Here is a 19,523-nt window from a genome sequence, read left to right on the forward strand (position 1 = left end):
TGCACCTCGTAATTGTGTTGGACTAAATGAACTTCTGCGTGATTTACCCCCACACAATTGATCAGACTGTATTAAAGTGACCTTCACATTCCCACTGACTCACCTGACGTGATAATCTGTTGCTGGCCTAAGGTCTTTCAGGTTGTATTCTAATTCTTCTCCACTGCAGAAAAAAAAATACATCAGTGAATTACAAAAAGCAGCATCACACTCAGCACAGCTATTGCTTTTCCAGTAACAACTGACTCCTACATGCTATGACTTGAAAGAAGAAACAGAAATTCCACCACAGAAGTACAGTAGTAAACAATGCATGAATAATTTATCAACACACTTCATGTTCTTGAAAACTTGATAAGGTAGTTATCATCCCAGTTTGTTAAGTAACTTATTTATTTCAACACCATCCTTACATTTTGTTGACGTTTAGATAAAGCTCACTGTGTTCTTCAACCCTCTCAGGGCTGAATCAATACCACATTATTCTGTACTCCTTGCACATTTAGTATTTCAAAGAGTGTGGAGCCACTGGACGTCAGAAGGAAAAGTACTTTTTCTTGCACAACTGCTTCAATGAGTATCACTGCTTTCTCTTCCAGAAGCACACTCTGCGAGGACCATGCCAAGGAGGCATTTAATTTATATATTAATTTATAAAAAGACTAAGTCTCATGAATTTTAAGGGGAAAATAGCCAGGAAAAAGAAGAAGAAAAAAAAAAGCTATGTAAAACTTGGGTCAGTGTGTCAGTTAAACCTGAAATTAACATTCTGTTCCTTTTGGTTTATTTTGCTGGGAAATGAACATTTGACTCCAGTCACACATTGCTGATTTCCATAGCATCGTTTGAGCTTTAAGGGGCACATAAAGGCCACCTGATCAAACTCCCTGCAGTGCACAGGGACACCCACAGCTTCAACAGGTGCTCGGAGCCCCACTGAGCCCAGACCTCAGCTATGCCCAGGGACAGGGCACCCACCACCTCTCTGGGCAACCTGCTTCACCATTTTCTTAAGATTACAATACAGGTTAGTAGTAAGTTACATAATAACCATCTCCTGTAAGTGCTTGGCTTGCTCACAGTTTTATTAACGTATGGGAAACAAGAAGACTCTCTTACAAAGAAATATTCCATAGATAGTTGGAAAAATATAGGAAGACAAAAACATGGGAACAAGATCAGACAAAAAGCACGTGCCTTCTGGGCTGCCAGAAATTCAGAAAATAAAACAATTTTAAAAAAAGCTTTTTAAAATATAGCCCAATCTCTGTACATTCAGTTTTTTCCTTTTGAAAAGGGCGCACTTCTTTGCAAAAAGGGAATGTATTCAATGTATTGCAAGACCTTCTTTTGCTCCTAAGTAACAGCGATCACTGTAGGTCATAGCAGAGCACACGCAGCACGTTCAGCTAACAGCTGTACACCGGCCAGCAGCAGGAGACAGATTACTCTGAGCAGCTTTAAAACAGATGCACAACATTTCATAACCAGGAGAAAATGTGCAGCCATCGGAGCAGCAAGCACAAAAAGTACTTGAAAGCATCCCTTCCATTTTAAGAGCTCAGCAGAATGCATTAACGTATGAAGATAACTCACAAACAGCTAGTGTAAATACCAAAGAGAAGCAGGCAGCACCTCCCCTGGTTAATGCTCTCAGTTTATACTACCCAAGGCAGCCCATGCAGCAGACCAGGAGGGATACCCTAATTCACAGGACGTCTTAAGAAAGGAGAAAGCTTGGTCTCAAGAGGGAATTCCATGAATGCTGTACCACCTGGACTCTATTTAATGACATTTGTGAAGGATTAACTATTTCACAATAGCCAGGGTCGCATCTCAAAGTTTTCTAACCCAGACGTCATTAGCAGGGAAGAAAGAAAGGCGTAACACCATCTGTACTTGATCATGAGCTGAGCTCAGAGGATCACTGACATTAGAGACAGAGAAATCCCTTCGAATTTTTACTTAAGGCTGTTAGGAGCCAAGTATTTGAGGCTCTTCTGTGGAGCAATGCAGCTTGCTGATCAGTGTGCTCCTTACTCAATCAACCTAAGGCAACGGGAAGGAATAGAAAACTCAAGTTTTTCCTGTAGTGCAGCATGCTGAGGAGTGGGAAGGAGAAAAGGAACGAAGAGCTTGGGTTGTGCATCCTGCCAGCTTGCTGCAGCAAGGGGTTCAGATGGGGTGGACAGGAGGAAATTGCAGGCTGCTGCAAACGTGCCTGCTATGTGCTACTGGGGGGCATGCCAAGATACACCCTCACAAGTAGAGAGAAGCTTTCCAATGAAAACACAAATTGAGAGCAGCACAAGTGTAAAAACGGTCCTGTTACCTGTAAATAATCTTGTATTTTCCATCCCTCCCTTTATCTGATAAGGCAACCTCGTAAGTACAGGTGTAAGGCAAACCATTGTTGTGTCTATCAGCATTTAAAAGGCCGGCGGGAGGTGACCATGACAGTGAAACCGTTCTTGCTTGAATGTTCGTTACCTACAAAAGAAACATCAATTTAAAATCACATCACAAATGAATCACTTCATGTCCTGGCAGAAAAACTGCTTTATGATCCATGGTCATAGTCATAGAATGGCCTGGGTTGAAAAGGACCTCAAAGATCATTTAGTTTCAACCCCCCTGCTGTGGGCAGGATCACCAACCACTACACACCAGGCTGCCCAGACATCACTGGGCACAGCTCTAACATGGGACCTAACTGCTAGATGGGTGGGAGTTTTCTTTAAGAAAACACTGAAAAAGTGCCTCAGACCTTAGAACCAGAGAACAGAGCAGCTTTATCAGCTCAGCAGTGCAGCACTTCTCCGGCAGTACAGGTACAAACAACACTAGACTGAAGGAGGAGAGCAGCCAGTGGCATCAGGCCTCAAGAACAGCCTTCTGTTATCCAGCCAAGAAAGAAAGAAAACAACCCCCTTCACATCCCACAGCCTCAAGAGAAGCAAAAACAATGGGTACATTGGCTATCTTGGAAAGACAGCACAGCAGTTTTATGCACGTCTTCTGAAAGAAGCGCAGAGATGATGCCCTGCAGCAGCATCATCCAGATCTGCCTCCTGGGTGCCTTTACTCAGTGTGGAACACCCAACTCCTCATGTGAAAGCTCAGTGCTTCCAGTGTACACTCTGACAGTGTATGAGAGGGCTATATCAAGCAGATTCTTTCTGAGCAGACCATAAATCTGTTCTTAATGCACTGACAGGGAGGTGTCTCACCTCAGCCTCTTGAAAGTTCAGGATTTTAATGTATAGATTTTATAATTTATAGGTTAGATACCTCACAAAAGTCCCAGAGGCTTCAGAAAAGACAAATAAGTGTTTTGTTCAACATCAATTTGTATGCAAATCAAATTATGATAAAGGTACTCAGAGATAACTGTCCATATTTGAAATAATGCTTTTAATAGCTCATAAACATACACTACTACTACACTAGCTCAACCCATCAATGCACAGTTTCTTTTATTATCATGGAAATATGCTTGCATAATTGTTTTTCAAAAGCCCAGACGAACTTGGAGCTTGAAGCACGATATCCTGCCAATGTTCTATTGAAGTGTTTTTCTCTATGACTACCCACAGGGACACACGTATATATATTTCTGCATATGGTTAAAAACTTTGGCCTTTCATGAACTTTAGCAATCTGTAAGAAGTTAAGTCTTTTCTACGTTTCTTACTAGAACAGAAAGGCCACTACAGACTAACCACGAGGAGAAGTCAGCCTTATTCTGCAGTCAGCATGCACACGTCTCCATGCAGAGGCCCAGTTCCCAAAGCAGCTCCCAAGCACGGTGCTGCTCCAGCTGCCATCATGGCATGGCGTTCTGCAGGGCTGCATGGCAGGCACACTGACCGCTGATGGGCAGCCTGAAATACAAACCTGAGCTGCACACACACCAAGGGAGAGTTTGCCTGTGTGATAAAGTCAGAAAAGGCAAACCTGTACACTCCCTGGGTATATAGGGCAGCACAGCCTGTGCGTGCTTGAGCGAGCACTGGGAGCGGATTTATTTGCATGGGGAGAGATAAACCTATCTCCTGCTCACAGAGTAACAGGCTCACTATCGTGTCACGTTTACCAGCCAAGGGTGTATCTCCTCAGTATCTGATTTAATGCCAAAGCCACCAATTCACCAGGCAACTCCTACGTGAGCAGGAAACACTCGTTTCGCTATGAGAAAGGGTAAGTTAAATAAACTTAAGGAATGCTGGAAGCAGCAAGCAGGCACTCACAAGCCTCTCAGGAGGCTGAAACCCCTTTTGTCCTGGGAAAAGAAGCACCTTCCAAACAACAGCGAGCAATGCTGGAGCAGCACTTTCAGTGCTGCAGGGGACAGCAGAGCTAAACTGCAAGCAAACACCCATTTACCATAGGAAACTGCTCACTGACACTGCCCTACCAGGACACACCAGCACAGCACTTGGCCACAAGCTGGGCAGAAGCGGTGCTGCTGCTGAGGCTCTGCATGCCCACCCCAAACCTGCAGCACCCAGCACTGCCCCATGGCCAGGCCGCAACAAAAGTTTCTCCCGTGAGGAGTTCTGTGTGCCTTGCAAAAAGCACAGTTAATTTTTTTCTTAAAACTTCTCCATTTACCCATTAGATGCCGCTTTACATGCTATCAAAACTTACTGGTGTAAATAATTATTTTCTAAAAGCCCCTGGGAAAGAATCCCAACTGTTGCACTGCTTTAATAAGGTTACAAGGTTGATGAATATCCGCCCCTCCACTCTTTCAGGTAACAGACGATGTTTCTGTACAACTTTCATTATCTTTCAAATTCCGGGTTAGCATTCACAGGCTTCGTGTGGTTCAGGCTTTTATTGTGTGTGTGAGAACTACACTGAAAGCCACATTCATTTACTCCCTCGAGGGCAGCGTTTGAAAGAGATGGGGGTTGAATAGATGCATGGTTATTACCGGGGTGAGATTGTGCTTTTTGATGACGGGCCTAATCCTGCAATTTGAGGCAAAACCCCAGTGATTAAACATGAGTTTAAATGCAGAACAAGGCAACAGAGTGGGCTGCCCTTTGGGAAGCCAGACCTAGTGCTGCAGTTTGGCCCTTTGCTCTGCTGAGCACGGGTTCAGGTTTCCCTTCCCTCAGCCAGGTGTCTGCTGTACAGAATGCTTCCTTGTCTGCTCTAGTGTGAATTAAAACTGAGAGACTGCAGTTTAAATAAAGGCATGGGATGTTTTTAATGTTTTGCTCTCAACGGGATTAAACGATGACTGAAGTTGTGACTTAGTTGCAAATTCCTTAAACCTTGCAACAACAAAGACTGAAAACAGGCTTTTTAAAAACAAATTGATAACTTTAGAAGCGTGTTTACATTGTTCTTAGGAAGGTGTCTCATACTGGGATACCTGGACAGCTGGTTGAATGGCTCAGCACCATCTCCAGCTGTATATGCATAGGACTACATCCTAGCTGACTATTTATGCATAACGTGATACATTTCTGTCACATATAGCATCGACTACACAATTAGAGCAATTAATGGTTCGTGGCACTCCTATGAGTTTAATCATTCATAAACATCTAAATTACAGAGACAGTAGCAGATAATCCCCAGCATTCTTTCGCTACATGCCATTAGCACTGAGCTAGGAGGTCACACTTGGGATTTACTTTAAAGACTCCTATTTTTGAAATAATTTGAGGAAAATTAGTGTTTGTTTGATGGTAGCATTGTACTGCTCTCTGCTTTAAGTGCTCTGGTTGATATCAATCTCATTTGAAAAACATCATGTTCAAAGGCCTTACAGTTAGATTTCTTAACAACCTTACCTGATTATGCTCAGACCCAACATTACGGTTATTTACACAGGGATTCAATTTCCATCACAATTCATGTGCTTTTATGGTTAAGACAAACACAGACTACAGCAATTACCACTGAACAATAGAATTAGCTTAATTTAATCATGATTAAGGACAAATTGCTCGTGACAAATGAAATTAAACCCAGGGGAAGGGGGTAGGAGCCATGTAAAGCACGACAAGGTGCTGGATTCCCCATGATGCTGTCAGTACTGGGAGCTCTTTGCAGACAGGCAGCTGTTATGACTCCTTCAAATACCCATGAGTTCAAAGGATGGTTCACATTTACTCCCAGTAACTATGATTCTACTGTATTCCTGTATAACAAGTTAGATACTCATAGAAGCCACAACCCATAAAGTAAAAACACTCAGATTTTCCATTGTGAAATAACCACTACGTTGTGACATCATCTACTTATCATATTTGCTATTTTTGGTTGGTATGGGGGCAATTCTGGATCACGTACCTGCGGCTTCTCCATTCCAGAGAGAATGTCTTGAACCCTTTTTGTTTCTGAATCATATTCTGTAAAACAGAGAACGTGGGAATAGGAAGATAAATAGATTACTGAAACAAAACAAAAATATCAACAGTCCTTGAATAGGAGATGCAGGTTATCTGTACATGAGCATCAGATGTTCTGCAATTGTAAATGTAAGCTATGCAGGTACAGAAATTAGTGGCAAAAATATAACAGAGGAAAAGGAGAGAATGAAACTTGCAGTAAATGCAATGATTTGGAAAAGTGGGATTATCTGTAGAGATGTCCTCCATAGTGTTACTATGGGACTTGGTTTCATAGAGCAACACCACTCTACTTCCAAAGGCAACGGCTGTGGAACAGACCCAGCTTTCTCCAGCTCCTGAGCTGGACTCTATGTGCCAACTGTGTTCCCTCATCCCCCACCAATGCCACTGTGGGGCAGGATGCAATTTCTCTCAGATTAAATAAATCAATTAAGAACAGGAGATACTGAAAAAGTGATCATCTGAGCAGTGGAATCAGAATTTTCTCCCACCAATCCCCCAAAGAAGTCTCGAGGTAAAGCATCAGCTCAGAGTAATGAGGTGACAGCAAGCAGCTTTATTCCTTTTGGACCGCAGCACGGAGAGGCCACGCTTTCCACTATGCTATTCTCTAATGGAAAACTAGGAACACATATTTGCTTTCTTAAATGGTAAGGTAAAAAGTTTGCTAGCCAAAGCAGAGAAATATATCTTCCACACCCCTCCAAACGATACGTGTAGGGTCTCTTTATTAAAAAAGACTAAGTACTTGACATAGGAAGCAAGAAAAAACCCCAATACATTACTAAAGAAAAATGGCTAAGATTGGAACAACAGCTTTCCCAAATGATTCCCCCCAAACTTGACCTACTTCTTGCAGCCCAAGAATGTGTCTTTATTTTTGTCCATGACCTGCTTTTAAAAAGTACATCATCTTTTCGAAAATTCCATCCATTCGGCTGCCAGAAACAAACTGGCTGGATGCTGATGGCAAACCTCCAGCATCAATGCCCATCGCTCCCAACAAGAGCGCAGCTCACCAAGGTGCAGAGTGGGAAAGACAGATCTGCTGCTTCGTGCATTCCTGGACTCCGTTTGGTCGCAGCCACTTGGAAAGGAACGAAGCAGTAATAATTCAGGATAAGAGAAGGATAACATGATTGCTTTTTTCCATAGCAGATAACCCTTCGAGCATGTTATAAAGTGTATAAACTGACAGGGTTTAGCCAGAGTAAGATGCATTGACTTGAAAACTATACAGATGGACTAAATTGCTTAGGAAAAGGTTAAGATACTGACCCAACTGACAACATCACCAAAACTATAAGAGGCTCAGAGTTCAGGGTTCAGTGCAGAACTGAACACTAGGATCCAGTCATGGAAACTGCAGAGATCCCGTAGGCTTTTCTCAAAGGGATGTTAGTAAGAAGCAACTTCTGTGGCTACAGAATGCAACAAAAGTGCTGCTACTATTCTATTGAAGGTTTATGGTAATTCTGTCACCCTTAATTGCAGCTCCCAGAAGCTAAGCATGCATCAACTTTCAGCCTTAAATCCCAAACATGTGGACTGAGTTTTCTTTCCTCACTGCTTTCTAGCAAGGATGCTAAGCAGGAGTAGAAAATAAATCCTGGAGCTCCAAGAAATCTCACTTCCCTCTCCTGCAGAAGACAATTATTTTGTGCAGTGTTAAGTTGTCTGACCTTTGCAGGTCAGGGCTGAAGGTTCACACTGTTCCAAGTACTGGAAGTAACTTTAAGACCTAATAGAGTTGGAGTATACCCAGGAAATAAAGAATAATAATTACAGTAAAATCAATTAAAATAGAAGTACTACCTCGATGAGGCTTCTCAGCAAAGAGTCCTATCAGCAATTTTTCAGTATTACCTCCCCAGGAAGATAGTGTGTTCACAAGGTGGCTCTGAGCATCAGGCACACTGAAGCCTTGAGATATTAAGGGCACAGTGTGAACATTTATGAGTAATAGGTAATGCCACGTGGAAATAGTGCAAGTGTAAAATTAAAGGCAGTAAGCAATAGATGTGCACATTAATGACATGCGTAACAACAGCTCAGGTGGAAAGAGACCTCAGGATTTAGCCCAACCTCTGTCTCAAGACTAGGAAGAGTGCAAACCTGCCCCATGGAAAATCTCATTAACAAAAAAGAAGCCGTCAGTCATAAGAGACAAACAAGCTCACAACAGTCACATTCTTGTAGTATTTCAAATACTTAGTTTCCCATTTCATGAGCCATAAAAATTCTCAGGCTTCTATGGATGGCTGATCTCCTTTCACTAACAAACATAATTATTCACAGTCTCCTGAGCCAGACTAAGCTAAGGAGAACGGGGGCTGTCCGGAATCCCACCCCCAGCGGGATGCTGCCTTACCTGGCAGCCCCTTCATAGCACATCAGCATCAAGCTCAACAGGGGCGGAAGTATTTTTTGAAGAGAGAATAAGAGAGGGGAAAAATAACAGCTTGTGCTCTACACACTGATAACAGAACTGCTGGAAAGGCTTTTTTTTCTTCAGTAACACTAACAGCCTTATGACCATCGTTCACCAAGAAGTACTGACAACTGCCCCTAGATGAGCTCACTGGGGTGCCTAGGGACAAGGACGCTACAGGTGCAGAGGTGGAAAGGTGGGGGAGAACAGGAGGAGGAATAGGGAATCCATGGTGTTAAACACTCCTTTTTTCCTTTCCCTTCTTTGACACTGGGAACAGTTCAGTCACGTCAAGGAAGAGCCCAACAAACACTTCGGGTCATCGTCCCGTTCTAACTTTTCCCCTCCACATCTGTTCCCTGCATCTGTCATGGCAAAACTCTTCATCCTTGGAGGAAGCTGGGGGTGGGGATAAATTCCTTTGAGTGCTCATGGATTCCTCCGAGGGAGGGCAAAGAAGCCTAATTCTCATGCAGTTCTCACTGCCTAACAGACATTAAAGCTGTCCCAAGCTACAAAATGGATCCACTGTTTCAAGCTAACCAACCTCTTGTAGCAGAAGAGCCAGCTGTAAGTCCTGGAGCTCATCTCAGTTTGTATTTTCATCAGCTCTCTTTTCTCAAAGTTTTGGGTCATCACCATAGCTTCACAGATATAACCAAGAGTAAATGTCCCTGACAAATATGGAATGCTTTCCCAGCAGCTGTTTGGTGCTAACAGCGTTTCAACACTAATTCTTGCAGAACTAAATCCTTTCATTATATGCTTCTGTTAGCCTGCATCTATGTTCCTTTCTGCACGTACGGTACAAATATAATTTTCAGATCTTTCCAACAACACTTCTGAAATCCAAGAACAGCTTTAAAATACAGGGGGAAAAAATATCTATCTTTTCATTTCAAGGTAAGTTTGAAGTTTCCATGAATATTTTTCGTGTTTGCATGAACAGCAGCTGTGTATGTAAATGGTTTGAAATAGCTGCAAGCCCTAAACTAATTAACATTTTCCCATTGCAAATAGAGATTTTAGGTTTGTTCTGCATTCTTTTCTCCACAGAAAGGAAGAGGTCCAGCTCAATACTTAGCTTCTGGCCACAGAAAGTATTTACTGTTTCAACAGCCTTTCCATTCCAAAGCAATGACATCAGCAGCAGCACTTCACAAGCTTCCAGCCTAATTCTCAAGCAGAACTCCATGCTCACAGATATGCCAGTCATAACATGACACGCTTTCTCAGAATTTGTTCCAGATTTATTGGGGCTGTGACCAGCTTTAATGCTAGGAGAGATCTTTTATCAGTCACGTACTGCACAACCTATGAGCTGCAAGGAAACAAACTCTTCAGAACACAGCACAACTCCTTTGTGAACTGCCTGCTCATTCTGCTTCTCAAATGAAGTAAACTCATTTGTTTCACAACCTACATACTAAGATGTTCCTTCTTGTTGCCTACAGGGCAGCTTGACTTTATTTTCCCCCAGAACTACTGCACGCAAAACCCTAAATAAAAATTGAAGTTAAGCTTTGAGAAGAACAAACAAATGACACCTAGGACAGATGCCTGCTCTCACTGGATGTACTTTGCCAGCTGGTTCAGCACAGGATAAGGCCTCGAATAAACAGCAAAGATAGGTGTAACAGAGCAAACCCAGTGCCATGCTGAACACACTGCTTCCCCCCAATGTACACAATTTGTGAGCCCTTGAAAATCATAAAGTGGAAAATAAGTCTTTATCTTCAAAACAGTCAATCATGACATGCTAAAATACAGTGCACTGAGGAAGATTGCCAGTGAAGCCTACAAATATCAAGAATGAGCTTTCAGTTCTAAATACTCTCAACTTGATAGATTTCCTACAATTGCTGTCAGTTTTCCGCTACCAATTGGGACAGGGTGCTCCAAATAACTGGAGTGCAAATTCAGTTCATCTGGTTTATCCCTCTGTTTCATGTCCACATTATGCAACTTTAACCAAAGATGACTGCTATCACTTTGACAAACATCAAGATGTTTTCACATCAAGCTGATGTGGAAGCACTCAGCTGCACGTAACAAAGTCACTTCCTCTAAAATTTGTTTTAAAACTAAATGCTGACTGCATTCAATCCTCCCACATCCCCCCAATATTGTTTCGATGTATATTTCGCCTAGGAAAGCAGCAAGGGAAATAAGATCAGCTGCACCTAAAAGAGAAATGAAATGCTGGATGCAAGGGACAAACGGAGTGTAAGTGACATGCTGGGTTTGTTTTTCTCTGCTTCTTTGTTGCTACTGCTGGGACAGAGCAATAACAACTCCTACTTCATTGGCTGAAGATCTGAGTGAATTCCTACTGTGAACACGCAGTTGGTCCATTAGAAGGCAGAAAAGGGCTTTCTTAGGAAAATACAGCAATTGCCCGGTCTATATCACATACATTTTACATCTTAAGAAAGCAGTTTGTACATCTTATGAAGAAGATAACAGATGCAATGCACTTACATACGGCTGCAGCTGGCTGGATTTTAGGGAAAACCAAACAAAACAATGACATAACCCACAGAAACATAAAAGCACAAGCTGCATCTACTGCAACAACAAACTTAACTTCCACACAGGACATCTTCTCTGATGTTTCTCTTTCCCACTTTCAACTTGCTTTAGTTCATTCCCTGTGTCAAAACAGCTTTGCTTTTATTTACCATAGGCAGCTTGGTTTTTTGCTATTACACAGGCCTATATCATTTTTTATTTGACTGCATTTGTAGGAGCTCCTTTTATTAGCTACATCCTCACAAAACACTCTTCCATCTATTCTTTCAGGTGTTTGTAAGCAGCTCTCTTGTAGTTGCCATTAACGCCTTTCATGTGAAACTACGAGAAAACATTCTGATCTGACCTGGAGACTGAAAAACCCTCTTCCCATTCTCCTGCAGCTCCTGACTCGCAGCTTCTGGGCCAGAATCTGATGTTTCATTTTAGCTGCAAGCCTTGCCAGCAAATGGTAATCTTTTTCTCGACACAATGAAGTTCTTCAAACGTCTCATGATTTCCTATGACAGCTGGAATGCGTGGCATCGCCTTATCCCTAATTCCATTCATTTATTTACGTACTGTTCCATGCCCTCCCTCTCTCAGCTCTATTTCCTGTCACTTCAGCCCATGACTGCCTGTCTGTCTTCCCTTCATCGGTATTCAGAGCCACCGTGCGCCCTGGCAGGGCAGTCCAGGCAGCCCTCCAAGTCTGAGGAACTGAGCGGTCATTCAAAGGCAGAAGTAACTTCTGCCCAGAGCAACACGTCGCTACTATTATTACTCCAGGCAGCCACAAACACAGTCAAAAAAGCCCTACAGGATCCTCCAAAGTCCAGGGGAGGAGGAGGTGAGGGCTGACTGTGCCATCAAGGTACTGGTGCTCCTAAACTGTGGCTCTAAAGGAGGTCTTGCTGCTGCCAGCTGTGAAATGACGTTATCTGGAACTTACAGACCCAAGATTTCCTCTCGGAAATAAAAGGTTCCCTTCAGTCATGGCAACAGACATCTCAGCAGCTGCGCAACATAAGGTCAGAAAGTCACAGACATGAGCAACAAGAGGCGGTCACTCCACTTTTATCTCCATTGAGTTCCACATTGATGGAAAGCACAAGCTTGACAGCACCAAACACTGCACACACCTTCACAGGCTGATCACAGCTCTGCTGCAGACAGCTCTCATGTGAATTTGCCTCCCATCACTCCTTCTCTCCATGTGTCCAGCTGAGGCAACCAACAGGTGATCCCTGCACCCTCACATTTGAGTGGAAAACAATTCATATAAAGCACAGCCTCTGTGCCTTCAGTGTCACCAGCCCAAGGTGAGAGTATTTCCAGCACTGTGGCAGCAGCACCAAAGATTGTCCACAATGGAAGGTGATAATGGTAGCAGTATTGCACTTAGAAAACTTGCTTTTTCTGCATCCTCAAAAGTACAACTGTACAAAACCAGGCCAACAAACACTTTTGGTTATCTGCCCATTACACACAATGGTAGCGTTTTCCTGATGAAACAAAAAGACTAGCAAAATAACCTGCAAATATGCATATTTGCACAGGAAAACAATCAGACAGCACAGCTGAAGCAAACACCCTAGGAGCTACAGAAGTGGTCTGGATTAAAGGGAGCTCCTGAGCCAAAATTAACAATCTCCTTGGCAATGCACACTGTAAAGCCACCATTGCTACATCAATGAGAAGGCGGCAGAGCACTTTCCTAACACAAAGGCATATGGGAGCCCAAAAGAGTTGAGGAGACTTTAAGAAAGTAACTGCTAGCCAAATTTTGCCTTCAGTCACAACTACTCAGCCTCCCTTAAATAAGAGGATAAATGTCTTCTTCAGGTTTTGCTACAGGCAATGGAAAGAGCTTTGAGATGTCAGGCTTTCAGAATTACCCATTTTTTACTCTCCAAATCAGAGAGAGCTATTTCCCTCTTATGAGAAGGTAACCCAGCAAAATTTCTCTAGAGAAGGACAAAAGCAGAAAATTGGCACTTTAACTGCACTTGATTTTGTCTTTATACTTACACTGAAGGAGAAATCCTATTTCCATGCACCATTTACAGTATCTGCATGTTATTAAAAGTTAGATTCCACAAGAAAAAAAACCTTCCAATTTGAAATCCAATGACTTTTCTCTTGGAATCTGCACAGGGATTTTTCACCATCAGCTGAGGTGAACAGCTACAGAGTCATCATTCTTTGAAAGGATCCCATCCTAGCTTTTCTCTTACATTGCTGCCCTCTCTTTCTAAATGAGAGCTATGATGTAGTCAGACTGCAGGAACTTTGGGGGACATCCATCAGAGCAACCCAGGATGAGAAATCCTACAATACAGAAGTAAAAAAGTAAATAAAAAGGCTGATGTGATATTAGTGCCCTCTCAGATCTGGAATACGAAGAGTACACACAAGAAAATCCTTTAAAAATCCCTGGTCCCTATATCTATATCATTAATAATCAATTATAATCAAGTAGGAAGAAATTCAGGGCTTGTTCAGCCTGGAGAAAAGAAGGCTGCAGGGTGACCTAATTGCAGCCTTTCAGTACCTAAAGGGATCCTATAAACAGGAGGGGAGTCAACTCTTTGAAAGGGTAGATAACAGCAGGACAAGGGGAAATGGTTTTAAGTTGAAGGAGGGAAGATTTCAGCTAGATGTCAGGGGGAAGTTCTTTACCAAGAGAGAGGTGAGGTGCTGGAACAGCTGCCCAGAGAGGCTGTGGATGCCCCTCCCTGGAGGTGTTCAAGGCCAGGTTGGATGGGGCCCTGGGCAGGTATTAGATGTGGAGGTTGGTGGCCATACCTGTGGCAGGAGGGTTTGATTCATGATCCATGAGGTCCCTTCCGACCCAGTTGATTCTATGAACTATGAGTGCAATTAACAGTGCTGGGGTGAGGACGACATACAATACTTCAATGGCCACTTTCACCCCTGTGAATCTTCCCAGATATTTAAAACATTTCTCAGAAATATCCACCTGATTATGGATCACTGGGAAGGCTTCAGCAAAGCAACAAGAATTTCAGCTTAATCTGGATTTCATTGCTGAGATGAAATTCAGGCAAAAGTCACATGGACCACAGTAAATCAAAGCAGCTGCTTCCAAAGCACAGCTCCTTGAAGAAAAAAAAATAAACATAAAAAGCAACAGAGCCCCAAGGTTCAGGACAAAGCCTTCTATAATAAACCATGGAGAAAATGAAATTACTGCTTCACTCTAAAAGGAAGCTCGTCCACTTTTTAATTGCAACACTCACAACTTTGGATGTCAAATTCCATCCGTTCTCAGAAAAGGAAACTCACTGATGGGTAAACAAATCCCATTAACTTCAGTGTGACATGAAATTTTGACTCATTAGCTTTGTAAATCCAGATGAATGTACAAACAGACATTGTTCAGAACATCTGGACAGACAAATAGGGATTGTTAGTTAAACTATTAGGCGTTTTTATTTTTTTGTACTCTGGAGAGAGGAAACGTTCTACCTCTTCACTATAAATACCCTTCCCCCTCCTGGCTCAATGTCCCAGATACTTCCAAATAAGGGAAATTTGTTTCCCTTCCTTTGTCGGTGGTCCACATTATCTCCTACTAACTGGTGAGAATACACTGTTTATCTTGCTCTGAAGCTCTAAGACCTCTGTGTAACTTTTCTCCCCAGCACAAGGATTTAGTTACCGAGCATTTAAACAGCATGAAAACGGTCTTGATACATGTTGTTGGGCTTTTTTTTCCTTCTTGGTTGGATATCTATAAATTACGTAAACTCCTAAGAAAAAGACTCAGACTCAGATTTCAGTCTTCTGGATTTGACTGTCGGCGGCAGCAGAAGCTGCAAATTCTTGAGATAATATGAAGATCCTTTGGGGGAGGAGGTGCCTTGCGTCATCCAGCACCAACTTCCTGATAAATCATGGAGCAGATAGCTTATCCAGCTCCCCCCGGCCAGAGATCATGGTGGAAATACGAGACAAAGGAGGGATGAAAGCAGATGGGACAAATAATAGGAGAGACTAGAAGGGTCAATCAGAATTGTGAAAACAGCCTTGGGGAAAAACAATAAAAGGTTTAAGTAACCAGAGAGGTTAAATGACAGCCTTGGATCCAGATTTCCCTCTTTACAGTGTTGTGCTACACTTTCCTGGACTCTGAGCTGTGTTTCTAACAGAATGGCTTGTTTAAGGTTAGGTTTATTTTGTCTGAGCTTCTTTGATGAGACTGCAAATGTAAGCAGAGGCACAGTGACCCACCTGCCCTAGTTCTGCCTCGGAGCTGTGGAACCCCTGGAGACCAACTCACAGCAGCTTATGGCCATGCCAGATCAAGCTGCCCACAGCTACTAAGTGTTCTGTTTCTATTTTCAGTTTCAACAAGATTGGAGTAAACCAAGTTTAAACATATTTACGTTCACCTTAAAGAGCAGTGAGATTCAAGATGGGACAACACTGTGAAGTTATATTAAGAAGCAATGCTCCTGTTTAGACAATGAAGAGAATCTCCTACCAACAACTTCTGGTGCCTAAGTTATGAAGCTGATCCTTTCATCTTCTCAGATAAGTGCACAAAAATAGAATGTGAATATCTCCTCTTTCCTGCACCCTAATTGAGGGAATCTGTGTTAATGAAGCACAAAACAGCTTTCCTGCCAGAACAAAGTGTGCTCTGTCATTCACACTTCCCCCAAGCTTTGGTTTTGTTCCTGCAGTATGGGTATGGTAGGAAGACACCTCCATGCTCCCAGCAGTCCACATGCAGACAAACTTCCACAGGCTTGTAAATTTCCTGGAAATTATTTTGCACACAATGGATTTCCAAGAAAGAGCTGGTCAGGGAAAGACACGCTATGTGGAACAACCCATAGCAATCCAAAAGCAAGACTCTGCTGGTTTGGGACTGGGCAAAGCAGTGCCTAAGGGAGGGAGTATGTGAGCACAAACTCGACCTTCAGTGTCACTGGTCTCCTTTGGATGTTTCATTTTAACCTTTCTCCATGAAAACTTCATAATCTAAGTCAAATTTCAAGGCAGCAGAAGAAACGGAGGTTTGTTTTTCTCCTTCAAAACACAGCGACTTTCTCAGTCCAACTGGATGAAATAGCTCAGCAATTCTCTTTGCTAAAGAAAAGCCATGAATTAAGCCTGGTCTGTAGAAATTCTTGCATGCACACAGATTGACATAAACGTGGGAATGTACCTTCCTTGAACTCCGCATAATGTCAACTTCTCTAGTACATTCATCAGTCCATATGAGCTCTCTTAAGAGGACAGTTTACTTACTTACTTCTTGAAGTATTTTCTGGTCTACAATCTGTGTGGCCCAATTAATGGAGCTGGCTGGTACACTCAGCCACTAGGAACTCAACCATTTTACTTTCTGCCTGTACAAACAACTTCACACCCTATTAACTGGGCAAAAAATATGAAAGATAAAGAATGCTTAAGAGGTATCTGTGTATGCAAATAAATCTAAACAAGAACATAATGTGGGAGGTAAAGTAGAGGCACAAGAATATCACACTGGAAATTCCCAGGTGCCACAAATTAACTGGTTTCTCAAGTTCAGACAAGTGCCCCAATTAGTGCATGTTTATTTCCTCTCACTTACTAAAAATTAAAAAGCCAGCACACACACACAACACACGGTATGTTTCTAATTATATAAGAATCTAAGCAATTTGGTCAAGTAATATTATTTGCTGAAACTACAAAAACCAGCAATAAAAGTAACACTACTAAGATTTCATATGTGATGCTGATCTGTACTCACAAGATTCAGAATGGATCCATTTCCAGTAAATACAATGCTTCATACTCCATTACTCTGCATAATGCTAAAATTCACATATCGTGACAAATGTACTCCAGTCTTTGGGATAGGTTTTTTTCCAATGAAATCATGATGTCTGTTTTTGACAGTTTGTTTTCAGGACACAATCTCGTTAATTCTCCTTATTTTATACAATCCAACACATTTAAGGAACAGGGAAAACAGCACTTAAATAAGAGCATTTTTTCCAATGACTGCAGAAGAATCATTTATGACAAATTTTGTCTGCAGAATATTTCTGTATCAGTTTAATAAAGGTCCTCATAGAATCACAGATGGGTTGGCACCCACTACTTAGCACCCACCCAGTTCCAGCTCCTTGCCATGGGCAGGGACAACCCCTGCCACATCAGATTGCTCAACACCCCATCCAACCTGGCCTTGGGAACCTCCAGGGGTGGAACATCCACAGCTTCTAAGGGCAACCGGTGCCAGTACCCAGCCACCCACAGAGTAAAGAATTTCTTCCTTGTATCCAATCTCAATCTACCCTCTTTTCATTTAAAACTGTTACTCCTTGTCCTATCACTACCCTCCCTGCTCCTGGCTACAGTCATCAATTCTTGGCTAACAGAACATAAACATTACATACATTGCCACAGTGTTTCTCAACTTCAGAGCTTACAAACCTCAAAGTAAAGAAACTAAGCATTTAAAATCTGTAGAACACACAGACATAGATACATAGACAGCCCAACAGGTTTGCAAATCAGACTCAGGTCTAGAATGGAAAAGAATTGGCACCATACCCCATGAGCAAGTAGAGGAACCTCGCCTGGTTCCTGTCTGTACTGAATCACATCTCAATTTCCCTTTAACTCATAGGCTCTGGATTCATCAGACTTGATGCAATTGAAGAAAAGCAAAAATAAAAGAACACCCTTTTTCTAAATATATTTAAACATAACAAATGAGAGGAACAGGATAGGGTTGAACCAAGGAAGCATCAGCTCTATTTCCTGTGTTGTCATTCATTCACTCCATATTACACACTAGCAGCTTGCTGATAGCAGTTCTTGCTAGCACCAGCCCAGGCTAACAATACCTGCTAGTTTTACTTACATCAGCAGCCTTGCTGGGGGATCTGCAATGGGAGATTTTCTAGATGGAAATGGCAGCCTCGCAGCTGGGCTGATAAAATTGTAACCAGCAGAGATTAGGAAGCAGGAAAAGAGATCAGTAGCAATTGTAATACCTTGTTTTGCTGAGTTTTGTATGTTTAAAATATTTTCAAAGTAAAAGCACCGCAGTTAGGAAAGCCCTCTTACTTAGTCAATTTTCAACAAATGAGCATGGGGAAGTAGTCAGATCTCCTGAGAAACCTCCAGCAGCAATGCAGGCAGGAGCACTTCTATTCACAAGTGCTTCTGGCTATCCTAGGTTCTTGAAACTTCAATGGGGGTTAAAAAGATTTTACCTGATTCGAAGGGAAGAAACTTTTTATTAGCAAACGGGTGAGAGCACTCTAAGAATACTTAAAACTTCTTATGTGCCCACAGCGCTTGCACACACACACACACACACACACACAGGGACTCTCAAACGAGTAGATCCTTCCATGACCAAGGAGCAAACCACTGAATGCATGAGAAGGAAGTGACTCAGACTAAAACTCATAAAGGACAGATTGAATGGGACAAGATTTCCGCTTACAGCTCTTTTTACATGGCAAGACTCCTCTATGGAAAAACAAAACAACCAGCTGACCCACTCCCATTCAGGCTTTAAACCAGCCCTACTGCAAAGCTACAGAATGGGTTTCAAATCAGGACCCCTACAGCTGACCTCCAAGTCCTCCGCCTGAACCAGACACTGCCCATCCTACCACAACAAACACACTGATCAGCTGCTAATTTTTTTTTATTATAAGCCATTAGTTTTCTTTTTTAATCTTACAATGGCAGGTTTCCAGTATCCAGCATAAGCCAAAAATCTTTATTTACAACTCTGCCTCCCAAAAGAAATATACAATGCTGTCATTGAAAAAGGCCAGAGGAAGCACACATCATTTACGTACTCCAGCATCATTTACTTACTCAATTTTAGCACTACTGATGATGCTATCACCCCACTGCATCCAAAAGCATTGGGGAAAAAAAAAAAAAAAAAAAAGCATTCTTTTAATATCTGCAGGAAGCAAGTTATTGACACAAGGCAAAATGTTCCTTGAGTGCTTACTCATGAGCACAGAATAAGCAATTCACATGTATTGTGATAGAAAAATAGGTTGTTAACTTAAATATCTCATGCCCTGAAATTTTGAAAAAATAAAGTTGCCCTTGCATAATATGATGAACATTTTCTTCACTAATGTTCTTACAGCACTGTGAAATAGCCTCACTGTAGTTGATGTCCCTCAAGGCTGCAACCCCTC

General features: G+C 42.2%; 1 protein-coding gene across 1 annotated transcript in view; it reads right to left on the reverse strand.

Moving 5' to 3' along the window:
• Window positions 1-19,523, reverse strand: part of FNDC3B (fibronectin type III domain containing 3B) — a 133,528-nt gene that overhangs the window by 46,427 nt on the left and 67,578 nt on the right. Inside the window, exons 7-9 of the mRNA XM_015871958.2 lie at window positions 6,313-6,371; window positions 2,333-2,490; window positions 104-163 (exon numbers count right to left, since the gene is read on the reverse strand). Of these exons, the coding sequence (XP_015727444.1) occupies window positions 104-163; window positions 2,333-2,490; window positions 6,313-6,371 (277 nt within the window). The remainder of the gene's footprint in view (window positions 1-103; window positions 164-2,332; window positions 2,491-6,312; window positions 6,372-19,523) is intronic.

Source organism: Coturnix japonica, chromosome 9 (assembly GCF_001577835.2).
Source record: "Coturnix japonica isolate 7356 chromosome 9, Coturnix japonica 2.1, whole genome shotgun sequence".
Taxonomy (NCBI): domain Eukaryota; kingdom Metazoa; phylum Chordata; class Aves; order Galliformes; family Phasianidae; genus Coturnix; species Coturnix japonica.